This window comes from Haplochromis burtoni, unplaced genomic scaffold (genome assembly GCF_018398535.1).
Source record: "Haplochromis burtoni strain Fernald_Lab_line unplaced genomic scaffold, NCSU_Asbu1 Contig_86, whole genome shotgun sequence".
NCBI lineage: Eukaryota > Metazoa > Chordata > Actinopteri > Cichliformes > Cichlidae > Haplochromis > Haplochromis burtoni.
Window position 1 is genome coordinate 1,535,781 of NW_024582447.1, and position 12,783 is coordinate 1,548,563.

The 12,783-nt window shown below is 42.5% G+C and overlaps 1 protein-coding gene across 5 annotated transcripts in view; it reads right to left on the reverse strand.

Annotated features, from left to right (window-relative positions):
* qkia (QKI, KH domain containing, RNA binding a) overlaps positions 1-12,783 on the reverse strand; it is a 79,738-nt gene that overhangs the window by 36,661 nt on the left and 30,294 nt on the right. For all 5 annotated transcript variants that reach the window (XM_005925644.3, XM_042222471.1, XM_014334632.2 and 2 more), the window contains exons 2-3: positions 12,181-12,323; positions 1,496-1,612 (exon numbers count right to left, since the gene is read on the reverse strand). In XM_005925644.3, the coding sequence (XP_005925706.1) occupies positions 1,496-1,612; positions 12,181-12,323 (260 nt within the window). The remainder of the gene's footprint in view (positions 1-1,495; positions 1,613-12,180; positions 12,324-12,783) is intronic.

Consider the following 12,783-nt stretch of genomic DNA (forward strand, 5'->3'; position numbering starts at 1 on the left):
ACTGGATCCTCTAACATATGACTCAGCTGGAATCTGTATGATCTATTGGACTATTTTGTAACTGTTGGACTTTTTTTTTTTTTTTAATGTAGGAGAAAGGTAAGTATTTGGACATGGACAAAAGACATTTCTGCAACTGTTAAATTACAGCTGCTTTCATCACACTGTGTCAATGCACTGGTCACTTTTTTAAGTACACCTGTCTAACTGCTTGTTAAGCCAAATATCTAACCAGCCAATCGCATGGCAGCAGCTCAAAATATTTAGTTGGGTCAAGACAACATGGTGAAGTTCAAACTGAGCACCAGAATGGGGAAGAAAGGTGATTTAAGTGACTTTGAAACTGGAATGTTTGTTGTTGTCAAGACAGGCTGGTGTGAGTATTTCAGAAACTGTTGATCTACTGTTGATCTGTGGAATTTCCCCACATAGCAATCTCTAGTGTTTACAGAAATTGGTCAGAAAAAGACAAAATACAAAGTGAGAGGCAGTTCTCTGGGTAAAAGTGCCTTGTTACTGAAGCAAAAGCGGGCTTGATCTGGTACTAGCAAGGTGTACCTAAAGAGTCACCGATATGATGATGAGCAATTGGGAACACAAAGAAAAGGAAAATTTAAAAATGAGATATAAATAATGAGTTAATTAAATACAGTCAAAAGCAGCCTTTATAGGAGGCTTTGAGGCAGATGGGCAAAATTTGCAGTTAATTGAAACAACACATCTTAAAACTGTCAATTTGTCCTTATATTAACTTCCACACAATTTCCTCAGGGATTAATAAAGTATTCTTATTTTAAGGGCATCACTAAACCTGATCTGACAGACTTGAAATCTTACTTCAGGGTGCATTTTTGTTGCTGTTGTCTTGTTGTCAGCCATACTTTGGGATTGTGTTATGATAGGAATTTCAGCAAACTTGGCGTCTGACTTTGACCGCGTCTGAGATTTTTAGGACACACACCTATGGTATATCAATTTGAAAATCCTACGTCGTCTCGTTGGAGTAATCGTGTCCATGTCACTCGCACAGAGAGACAACATCAATACTCCAGGTCTTTTATGACTGTGGGCTCAAAATGTTTCACATCATTTCATTTTATTTACCTAAAGAGCACAGTTTGTAAATAAAATAATGCAAAAGGTGGCATTGTTTTGCATAACTTCAGTCCTTTGTGGATATGTAGAGACCTTATGTGTCTCCAAAGTCAGCTCGGTATATCCAGAAATAGTGGCTGCTCCTGGCCTTGGCCGACTGGTTTACTACTGGCTTCAATACTTTCCACTGCGCAGCGTTTTGCAAACAGCACTATCAGATATCAGGATGCAGCCACTGGGCATTAGCTAAGCATGTGTCTGCTTCATGTTTCTTCAAGACCAGAGGGAAGCTTTTTGTGTGACCACTGGCCCAGAAACTTTCGCAATATTGTGTGAAAATTAAAAAAAATATGAGTTTTCCTCTTGTATATACCAGGCACACTGCCACTGATGATCTTACCTTCTTTTTGTCTCTCATGGAGCTTTTTCCTCGCACCATGATTTTGCATCCCGTTTCTGCTTCCAACTGTTTGGCTGTGAGTCCCCGCGGGCCAAGGATTCTCCCCACAAAGTTATACTGCAGAAAGAGAGAGAGGGAAAAAAAAAAAAAAAACCTTGTGAGTCTATATACAGACACATAAAAGACAGAAAAATTTACATTTTATTTACCTCAGAGAAACCCTTCATAAGCAATAAGCAGTTTCCATGAGCTTTCAAAAAGCACGACCTCAGCTTTGTTGGATATCACGCCTCTGCTACAAAGACTACACGCACAGCCAAAACTACCCTCTTTCAGCCTTTCAGGAGCCATTTTCACACCTGCACTACAAACCTGAACTTTTCTCGACAACAACACTGGAGGATTTGTGTCTGAGAACACAAAAGTCCATATCAGTCTGACAGGATATTAAACTGACCCCACCCTGCCAGTTCCCTATGCAGTGTAATGTCCACTTCACTTAAGCAAGTACGCGTGCAGGTGCCGTCCATCATGTGTTTTCTGTGATCTACCAGGCCATGCTTAACCCAAAATAGATTTTTTCCCCCTTGTCTTACACAAACAATCTGCTGTCTGCTAAATGTAGGAAAGGAAAAGTTGGTAACCAGCAGACACAGTTCCTCTTTTTTTTTTCAGTTTTTTCCCACCTATTTGACTGGAAACTGTTAAAATAGCTGCACTGGTTGTATTTTTTGTCCCTTCACCACAATGAGAGCACAATCACAGACGACAGTGAGGTTGGCTTGCCCCAATAGATGTCAAAATGATCTCAAACAAAAAATAGAATATTAACTACACAGGGTGTAGTTTGGGTGGGCATGGTGGAAAAAGAACAAGGGAAATTGAGGTGGAAAGTGTGCTAGGGGTTGTGAAGTATGGCAGTGTGTTTTGACACAATTTTATTATCATGGCCCCCCCTTTCACTGGTGAGTGGCTGTGGAGCTTTGTACCACAAGGAAACAAATTTGCCAACATAATCCTCTTGACATGAAACTGGTTTCCAACAGGATAAAGAGAAAACATGTTGGAATAATCCAAATCAATTTTCAGCCAGAACGAAAACAGAGGGTAAGGAGGAGCACAGTGATGTATAAAAAGGTAAACAAACCACCCAGGTTTCAATAACGTATGCTGGTGGAGAGCATGACGGGTAAGAGATGCCCCCTCCCCCCTTCTTTTTCTACCTGAAAATGCTCACTGCCATAGCGGAAAGCTTTCCTTGACAATCAGAAGCACAACTATTCGTCTCTTGGGCTGTCGCAATGAGCTGTGACACCACAGCATTAAATTCTTAAAACGCAGTCACATCTGCTTGCGCACGCCACCGCACCAGTGCCTCTGCAAAATCCAAAAGGCTATCAGAGGAGTCACATTTAATTACAGAGGGATTACAAATTTAATGTGATGTTGCCAGTATTTCCCCTAAACAACATAAATGCTACTGAGGACAATCGAAAACTCCGGGCCTTTTGTTTTTCTAGTCCCTGTCGGTGGGTTTTGCCTGCATCCCTGGCCTGTCTCTAACAGGAAAGACACACCCTGTGACTGGAGTCTCCCACAGACGATCATGGCGTGCTGCTACACAGGCTGCAAGCGTGCTTTTCTCTGTCACAAGGCAACTGTCTGTTTGGTTAACTCGAATGCAGGAAACTGGCACAGGGGCTACATTTGTGTGTGTGCCAGCTGAAGGATGTAAGGACACCTGTCCTCGGAGGTCAGCCACCAACCAGGTATGGTGGCCTGCTTCTGACTTGTACGTAAACACACACATGCATGCACAGCCTCGAGAAGCACAGAAGAGAGAGCTGTCTGTCTGCATCACAGCTCCCGCTGCAGACGAGGGTGAACCCTGAGTACTGTGGTACTCCTACACATACCACACAAACACACAGTTTCTAACCCACTAAACTCAAGCTACAGTGATGTGTGTTACACTCTGCTAACAACAGTGGTGACATATTTGAAAAATGTTTTCTCTCATTTTATCGCATACAAGGTTAAAGAGAAAGAAAAAAATCTAAATGTATATGTAGATTTCTGTGCAGATATGACATGTGACAGCTCCAATTGGCCTTAAAACCTACAATATAACCCATCAGTCCCAAAACTGACAGATTTATTCACCGTGAATATATTAAATACATATATATTACACACCAAGCTTAAATCATCGGATTATAGAAGGGGGTAGGAGGATATCTGATTAAAACTCTGAGGTGGCAACTAGTCGAACCACTCACCTTTTTACAGCAGAGGTGTACAATGTGAACATGATTATGCTGTGTTTGTCAGAGAGCAGTGACATGAAGGAGGAAATCAGGAAGAAATAAAGAAAGGAAAAAGTTAGAGATGATGCCACATCTTGTTTTACCACTACTTGGGAAATGATTATGAGTAAGAAAGGCCAGCACCGGCGCATTCTCGTATTTTTCACACTGTGCAGGTAGACAAGCTAACTACTCAACTCCATCTGACGGGTCCTTGCAGATAAAAGAAGTGTGCGGATTGTTATGGCCCCAGGCCCTCTTGCGGTGGTGCTGTCTCTATTGAGTTGCAGGGGTTCCTGTGTACAGCTGAGTAAGACTGGTGGAAAAGCAGAAAACCCAGCGAGCACTCTGCACAGCTATTTAAACGCCACGTGCCTCGTCTGGCTTTGTCTCACATGTCCATATATTGCTTGCACACTTCACTTTTCTTCCTGTAAGTTTCAAAAATACTTATATATGTTAAGCTGGCAGTACACCTCAGTTTTTTGCTGTGATGTGACTACGCGAGCATTTCAACAAAGCAGCCACCTATCATATTTAAACTTTGCAATTTGAAAAATAACACCGCTGTAAAGAGTGAAGCCACATTTACTCAGTAACAGAATAAAGCTCAGCATTTTAATTGTAGTGGATGGCTCGCTTTGCTCCCTGGTCTGCAGTGAGGGTTTGACACTCTTTTCATGGATGTTGATATGCTTTTACAAAAAAACGACCTCCATTTTCAGCCACTGGAATGTAGAGACAATGAACAGCCAAGCGGGTGAGTTATCAGAAGGGTACAGGGCCCTCGACTCTGCCAGGAACTACACTCAGTACAGCCAGACAGGGGAGAAGGACGGATACTGTGCCCTGACTGCCAAATGCACTATCCAGTCTTCACCCGGGCCTGCTAAACTATCAAGCTAGCTTTCATTTTCTGTCTTCCTGCTGTTAAATCAACTCCGTGCTTCTGCAGACTTAAAAAACATCTGGGAGCCATCATTTTTCTCGTCTGGACTTCCAGAGCTTTATTATTGATTATCGTCAACAGATCTATGATTTTCCTCACTAAAAAGAAAAAGGAGGGGGGTTGGGCTCGATTATTTACAGTAGTAGAAAATTGCAATGGAACCCTTAGAGGACAAAGTCTTCTCTTCAGTTCTTGAGTTCAGTGTCACGTTATCCGAGTTTTCTCAAAGTTTCACCCCCCCCCCCCCCACAAAAAACAAACAAACAAACAACAAAATACAAATACAAACATATACAGTATTCACACATAGCTCATGTGTAAACACAAAGACATACAGATGCGCACACATTCATACTCACAAAGCCCCCTCCAGGACAAAGGCTTACACTGACATTAAAGGGCCTTTGTTTAGTCCCAGTTATCGCTACTCCACAGGCGGGTTATGCTGTGTGCATCTACGTCTCTGTCACTGTGTGTTTGTGAGCGTGTGTGACACAATGTATGGGGTGAACTCTTACAGACACCCTCGGCATACAGAGCTGCACGGGTTTGTGTGCACGGGCATTCTGGTTTTGTGTGAACTACTGAGAAAAAACAGCAGTTCCACCAACAATGCTCACAGAAGCAGAACAATTGTGCCTTTGACGGCGTTTGTTTGTGGTGGTGGGGAGACAGGAAATGAGATCATGCTGAGGGTTCTGACTGTGTGCGTGGAAGGCTTATCGAAGAGCCGGGCAAGGCCAGGAGCAGAATACCAATCACTTATTAACCAGCCTTGCTGGGCTTATGGAAATGAGGAATAGTTCATTCAGTGCAATGCATCATGGAAAGGAGGAACCTGGTTACACCAGGCACCATCATCTCTCCCCATCTTTTCACTTACTTTACTCTAAACCTCCCTCAAAGTCTGAAAGCATTATTGCGAAACAATGATATCCAGTTTATGGAGGCTTTACAGAGGTTACCAGCCCGCTTAGTTGGTAAAATACATCCCTTTTGTTTCCATATCCTCCCTTCTGTATCCATTCATAGCTTCTGGAAACTCTGCGGGCTTCCTTTTCCTCTTTGTCAGGACGTTGGCGTTTCCTTTGCTTATCTGTGACCCCCACCCCTGTAGTGGACAGGTTTTTCATTTAATCACAGACAACCTCCCTGCTTTTAGTCACTCATTTATCTTTGGGCTCTAGTGTTGCATCACTGAAATAATCCATCATATTTACCTTCACACTACTGCTTGATCCCTACCCCTGCCAAAAAAACAGTATAGAAGGAATATGAAATGGAGCAGACGGGTGTATAAACTACTGAAACCTGCATACCTGATGTTTGGGAGGGACAGAGGACAAGGCCATAGGCTGATGAAGGAGTGAAAATTAGACTTAGATTCCAGTGGTGACATTTACGCCTCAAAGCCCTACAGACTTCAAAGCTCTCCATTCAGCACACCCAGCATTTAGTGCCTAATCCATAGCTCCTTTGATAATTCTGTTTGGGTTTATTTCGGGGTTGCAGGCAGGGTGGAAATACAGACGAGTGAGGACGGAGAGATGGAAAGCATAAAGATTGATATTGGCTCAAAGTTTGGAAGATGTGAGTAAAGAAAGCAGCGAGCAAAGTTTGTAACCCTTTAGATAAACAAGAAGCTGGGATAAAAAATAAACAAGTAGAAACATGCTCAGTTACATTCAGCCTCACCCCTATGGTTAAACGTTACATAATCACAATGAATCAATAGAAGACCGAGAAAGATGTGGATTACTGTTATTCGTGTGATGCTAGCTTTCTCAGGAAAACTTGATGCCGGTTAGTTACATCTCACCAATATCCATTCAGTTTAACAGAATTATGCAAATTCAGGTAAAGCTGTGAAATCACACTTGCATCAGCTGATTAGCCATCAGCTTCTTTACTCACTTGTACTGATTCATAATATGACAGCCAACCATGTAACTGATAACAGCTAGTCATACACATTCATAGCCTGATCTGCTTCTAGCAACACCCTGTGATGCAACAACTTCCTGTTAAGTTTTCGGTAATGTTGATGTTGATATCCAGCATTTATCCTGGCGTATTAGATCTCCCAGCAGTGTCTCTCATTATGAGCTATTTCCAATAAATTGTTGATTCCTTCAGGAGATTCTCTTTCAAAAAAATAAAAAATAAAACAAATAATGTTGGTACTGACACAGATATCAAATTAGTATAGTTGATATTTACATCCAAGATTTTTGTTCAGCAGTAAAATCCTGGTACTTACACAGCACTCTTCAAGCATTAAAAGTGATTTTCTCCCACACATTGATACAGTGCTTTTTTCAGTGCCTTCAAGTGCTTTCCAGTTATCGCACACATGCAAATTGATGGACCCATCAGGGGTGACTTGGACACTCTGGGATCAAACCACTGACCTTACGATTGTTAGACGAAACGCTCTATTACCTGAGCCAGAGTCCAAACAGGACAGGTCTTGCCAGCTATCTCTGTTTTTTTGTTTTTTTAAGTCAAAGGCATGGATATTAGTATTTGCTCAAAAATCCTGTATCAGTGTGATCTAGTATATGTATGCAGGTAGTGTAGCACTATTGATACAAGCTGACACGACAGTGCAGTGCAGTCTTTGATTCCGGTGTGGTCGACCTGCTTCATTTTGTCCTTGATTCTCACTTTTCACCCTCCGTATCTGTCAGCTTAATGATGCACAGACGGACGGGCCAAAGCAGCACGTGGCACCATCCACCCAAAGTATGCAAGCACAAGCTGCTGCTACACAAGCTGGCATTAGTGCGGTAACGGAAGCACGTCTAATAGCTTATACTTTTGCTCTTCGTCATTTTAACTGACAACAACAAATAGAGTTCTCGCTGCTTAAATTATTATTGTAATTACCTTCTTATCAAACGGCTAACTGGAAAACCATCCGTTCATCAAATTATCAGCATCACGCATGGCTGGCTAGCTATAGTTATCAAAATCCTCCTCTCTGCCGCTCTACCAGTGTGTCGAGGTGAGGTGCGGGGCGGTACATTTCCAGGACTCGTAATGACTTAAGGGGGTCAGAAGGATATCAGGAGCTGGCATGATAAGTGATGACACCCTCATGGGAGCAAGCTTAATGACTTTCCCTGTGAAGGGACCTGGCTGGTTTGGCCGGGCAATTTTTCCGCAGTGAAAGAGAGAGGGCCAGGACATTCTGTCTGCTCAAACCACCAGAGCCTCTTTCTTTGCTGTTCGCAAATCTGGGTGCCTTGCAGTGAAGCACCATGATCCAACAGAACACATGAACACACACACACACAAACACACCCAGAATTCAAATAGTTAATGGACTTTTTCTCCCTCTCTCTCCCTTTTTTTTTTTTTTAAACCAACTCATCAATGTATAGAAAATATAGTATCTTTCTATTGTCTTTTTTTTCTTATTTGCAAAAAGATTAACAGTTAAAAACCTCATTTGAAGCTTAAATTCTTTGGAACAATGAAAGGCTGGTGATCCCCCCGGTGCTTTCTCCAAATATAAGGAGAGAAAATATTTGCTTCTATTAAGGAGACGAGTTATTTGCGGTTTACAGATCGACTAATTTGCTTTTAGAAACTTTAAAAAATAAGAAAAAATAGAAACTCGCATGGACTTCAAACATCTGCTCCTGTGAGGTTCTTTGGTTTGGAGACAGCTGGTGTGGTGAGAGAGTGGAAATGGGACAGGGGCTTAAAAGGATTTCATTACTGAGGTAAACAACCTTAAGTGCCATGACAACACCCAGAACACTAGACAAACAGAAAAGACCAACAGCAGAGACTTAGCTAGGGTGTCCCTAGCTAGGTTTTTTCCCCCTTTTTTTTTTTAAATAAACAATTTTCGCTATACAAGTGATCATTTTCGTCTTGTGGATGCCCCCGAGCTTGTGACAAGTTCAGACGGTCCTGTTTACCACTTGCTCAACAGCTTACATCCAACTGAGGGTCTCATTTCACAGAGTCAGCACAGCAGAGGTGTCTCCCCCCACCTCTCGCGTGTGTTTTCAGTCCTAAGCATTTCTCAACACCAGGTGACCTGCCCACAACCCACCTGGGCATTTAAGAGTTGGCACATACAAATACACTGGGAATAAAGTGGAGACAGACACCATCTTAAAAAGATATGTCACACATCCTATCAGACGCCTCAAGGTCAACGGAAATGACATGCTGAGCTGTCAGTCAGCTGCCTATCAATGTGTATGCGAGCGTGTGCTTGGAAGAGAAGCGGAGCCACAGATAGCATTTAATTGAAGGTTGAAGTTATCAGATAGCCTGCGACTCAGCTGTCAGTCAAGATGCAGTCACCACAGTGACGCTTCGCAGTGTTCTGCACCGCTGACGACATCGGGAAATGGCTGACTTTGAAGAATGGCGAGGGGGTGGGGGAGACAGACGCGCAGGCAGACTGAGTGATGGAGGCGCACGCATACACAAACACATTTACAGACAGATGTGGGGCACACGGGCCAGAAGAGGGACACACTTAAGGGAATTAGAGTAGGAGTGTGCTGGCGAGGCAAGTTATTTTGGTAGAATTGACATGCCGCACTGCATCCAGGCACCAGGACAATCTAATTATCTACTGGTGAAACCTGAGCAGGGTAAACATAGGTGATCTGACAGAGAAAGCGTAAGAGAGCGCGTAACCTCAGCCTAAGGATATAGTATGAATAAAGGGAGTTTTTAAATGGAAGTGAAAACTGAGAGGAGAAAAAGTAGATGCCAAGAGTTCCACAGATGGGGAAACGGCATGAATGATGACAAATGTTCCACGGCAGGTGAGTAGATGCCAACAACACAAAACAGGAGACTTGGAACATCATTCTCCGTTTTCTTGGGAGAGCCTAGACTTGTATCAGCAAGCCACACATACATGGATTTTCAGTGGGAGGACTCTGGGAAATCAGACAGAAATGTAAAAAGGATGGTGAAATTCCCCAGTCTAATAATCTTTCATTACACTTTCCTATCCGTTAGAAGTGGGCAGATGGGGATAAAAGGGACATTTTTCCCTTTGCTTCTTTTCTATCCTCTCGTGCTTCCTCCCCCTTTTTCTTAAAAGACTAAAGGCTTCTTCTTTTTATCATCTTTAAAAGCACAAACTGTAGAACCGCTGTCTCTCCGTGTTAAGACAACCATTTTAACTGTTTTATTGGGAAATCAGTTTAACGCGCAGCAACACTTTATCTCCTATTGTCTGCTGCTCAAATAGTCAATGCCAGATTTCATTTCCTCTCTGTCCACTAACTTAAAAATCCTAAACAGCAGCGAGAGCAGCAGCACAATCAAACGGATGACTACTCTTCAACTTCAACTGGTAGCCTTAAAAAAAAATTACATATCTGGCACAAGATTACTGTTGGCACCTACACAAATATGATTTGGCAATCATGCTGAGGAAGTTTTGCACGTGTTCCAAACAGGAGAGCTAAAATAAATAAATAAATAAATAAATAAAATAACAATCATTTAATCTGGACTTGCTGCTGATTTCTCCCAACTGCAGTCATCACATCTAAATTTAACAGTAAGTCTGCCATTGTCCTCTTTCCCTGCTGACAGACTGAATGGCCATGCTTGAATGTGTTCACCAAATGAAAGCAGAAAACAAATAATTTGAAAAATGTCCTATTTTTGTGTCACTGAGTTTCAGTGTTCATCTGTGCTCACACTTCTTTATGTGCATGTCAGTGGGTGTGCTAATTTGTGTCTGATAAGGTCATCAGTGAGTCATCTTGACCACCAGGGGGAAGCCTAATTAATTTAGTAGCTTTCCAAACAGCTTATAAACAGAATACAAGAGTTACAGCCCTGCTCTGCTCAAAGCAGTGCAGCAAAGCGAGTGAAGGGTACACCAAGGGTCATCTGCGGATGCTGCACTTTTAATAGATTGTGTGTGTGTTATTTCATTAGCATCTCTACAGTCACAGGTGGCACCCACTGCTTCACACATTTTTATTGAACTTCTTCGCTTAAAAAAAAATAAAATAAAATAAAAAATTGCATTCATGTGCAGTACAAAACCCACACACAAAGAACACAGAAACTTCTGCAGTAACTGAAAGCAGGCATCATCTCTAAACAGCATGTCACAGTCGATGATCTCACTAAGACGACCACCATGCTCTTATAGGCAACTGCACATCAGCTATGACCACACATGTCACAATTACAAGGCAAACACTTAAGGGTCACTTAAACTGGCTGGAAGTCCCTTAAGAGCCTGAGCGCAGACGCTGGGCCTGGTCTCAGGGTGAGATGGAGCTAAGCTGATCCTAGCCAGTCCCTGGTGCCTTTTATCAATTCTGTCAGGGGGAAAATGCAATCCATGCCCGACTGAGCCTTGGCCTGCTCTACGGTGTCTCTTATCCTCGTCACCTCCCTCCATTCATTTCCTTGCTGCCAGCTGCTGGGATTATGAAGAGAAACGCTGCTTCTCAGGACGTGACACAATCATTCATGTGTGCGTCAAAGATTAACATGAGCACATAAATGTGGCCGACTGTGGTAAAAGCCTTACACACACGTCCCAAAGCTTTACACGCAGACACACATCACTCTGCTCTGTGCTGCCACCATCCTCCTCATCTCTAGAAACACCATGGTACCTCCACCGTGTGCTGCTTCCCCCCCTGCCCCAACTGTGTGTATCCATCTCTCCATCACAGTAAAAATCAAGTGGTTACTCTAAAAGATTTTCATTCCCTTTTACTGAATATTTATGAAATTGCAGTTTACTTTTCTTGATGCTTCTTTTTTCAATCCCCCGCTTTCTCTCGCAGCACTAATCTGCTGCTGAGTTGGCTCATAAACACCCCAGCATGCTGCGTTTTCCACAGACCGGGACCAAATTAGTGTGCAGTCTGACAAAGTTGTATCAGTAGTACATTAACAACTTGGTGCACACAGTGTAAGTCGGGCAGCTAATAAAGTAAAAAGAACAAGTCAAGGACTGCATGTTTATCAACTAAAATATATTTTTTAAAAAGAGCAAAAAACCGAAAGGCAAAAGAACAGAACTGAGAGCAGAGTGCATGAGCAGTGAGCAAGTGCTTACAACAGTCATGAGATATGTCTTCAGTGCTGACAGACTGCAGAACTATCAGCAGCTGTCGTTCCCATGATGACACATCACAAAGACACATGGCCTAAGGCAAGAGGACCAACAGTGTGTGTAGAGGTATTTCTGCACAAGGACCAGTGTGTGAAAGAATGTCTTTATCTGTTAACATGAACTTATATGAAAAATAAAATCTAGTTTCTCGATGAGATTAAGATTTCTTCTTTAATACACTTTCCTCTGGCTCCAGTCTAAATATTAATCCAGCAACCATTCAGGCAAATGCTCTGATATTATTAGCAATGTGATGCAACAGCAAATGTGAGAGACGTGTAACCCTGGTACTCACATCTGGGTACTCTTTGACAGGCACAAACAGTTTTTCCTGCAGGTGAACGATGGGTCCGACTGGTTCGGGCAGCTCCAGTGGGTGTTTGTCCACAAGGCCATTCACTGTGTCGCTGTACATGTCTTTACGCACTCTGTTGATCTCTGAAAGACAAAAATATGTAAAGTGCGGTAAGCAACTGCATAAAAACAGAGCAGTGACACTTAAAAAGAACGGTGCTAGATATATCACTGTCATATTGATTTTGACTTATGGGGAAAAGCCTAATGTAGCATACAAATCTTTGCCTTGCGTAATGTTTGTCTTTTACAGATAAACAACTGCGTAACTTGGCTAATATTAACACAGCCTTTGAGTATAAAAACATGTGAGCATTAATGTTTCCTGCTTTCTACAGAAAATGGCATTTTTTCCTACTACAAACTGCTCTGAGTAGAAACAACAAATCTGTGATTGTGTGCAAGTTAGTCTATGAGCCGGAGACAAAAGTTAAACACTGCACTATTTACAGGTTAAGGCCACCGACTTTCTGTTCTTTCCCCTCAGAGGTTGTTCTCTAACAGAGCAGCCTGAGCAGGAGACCAGATACAGGGGAATCACTAA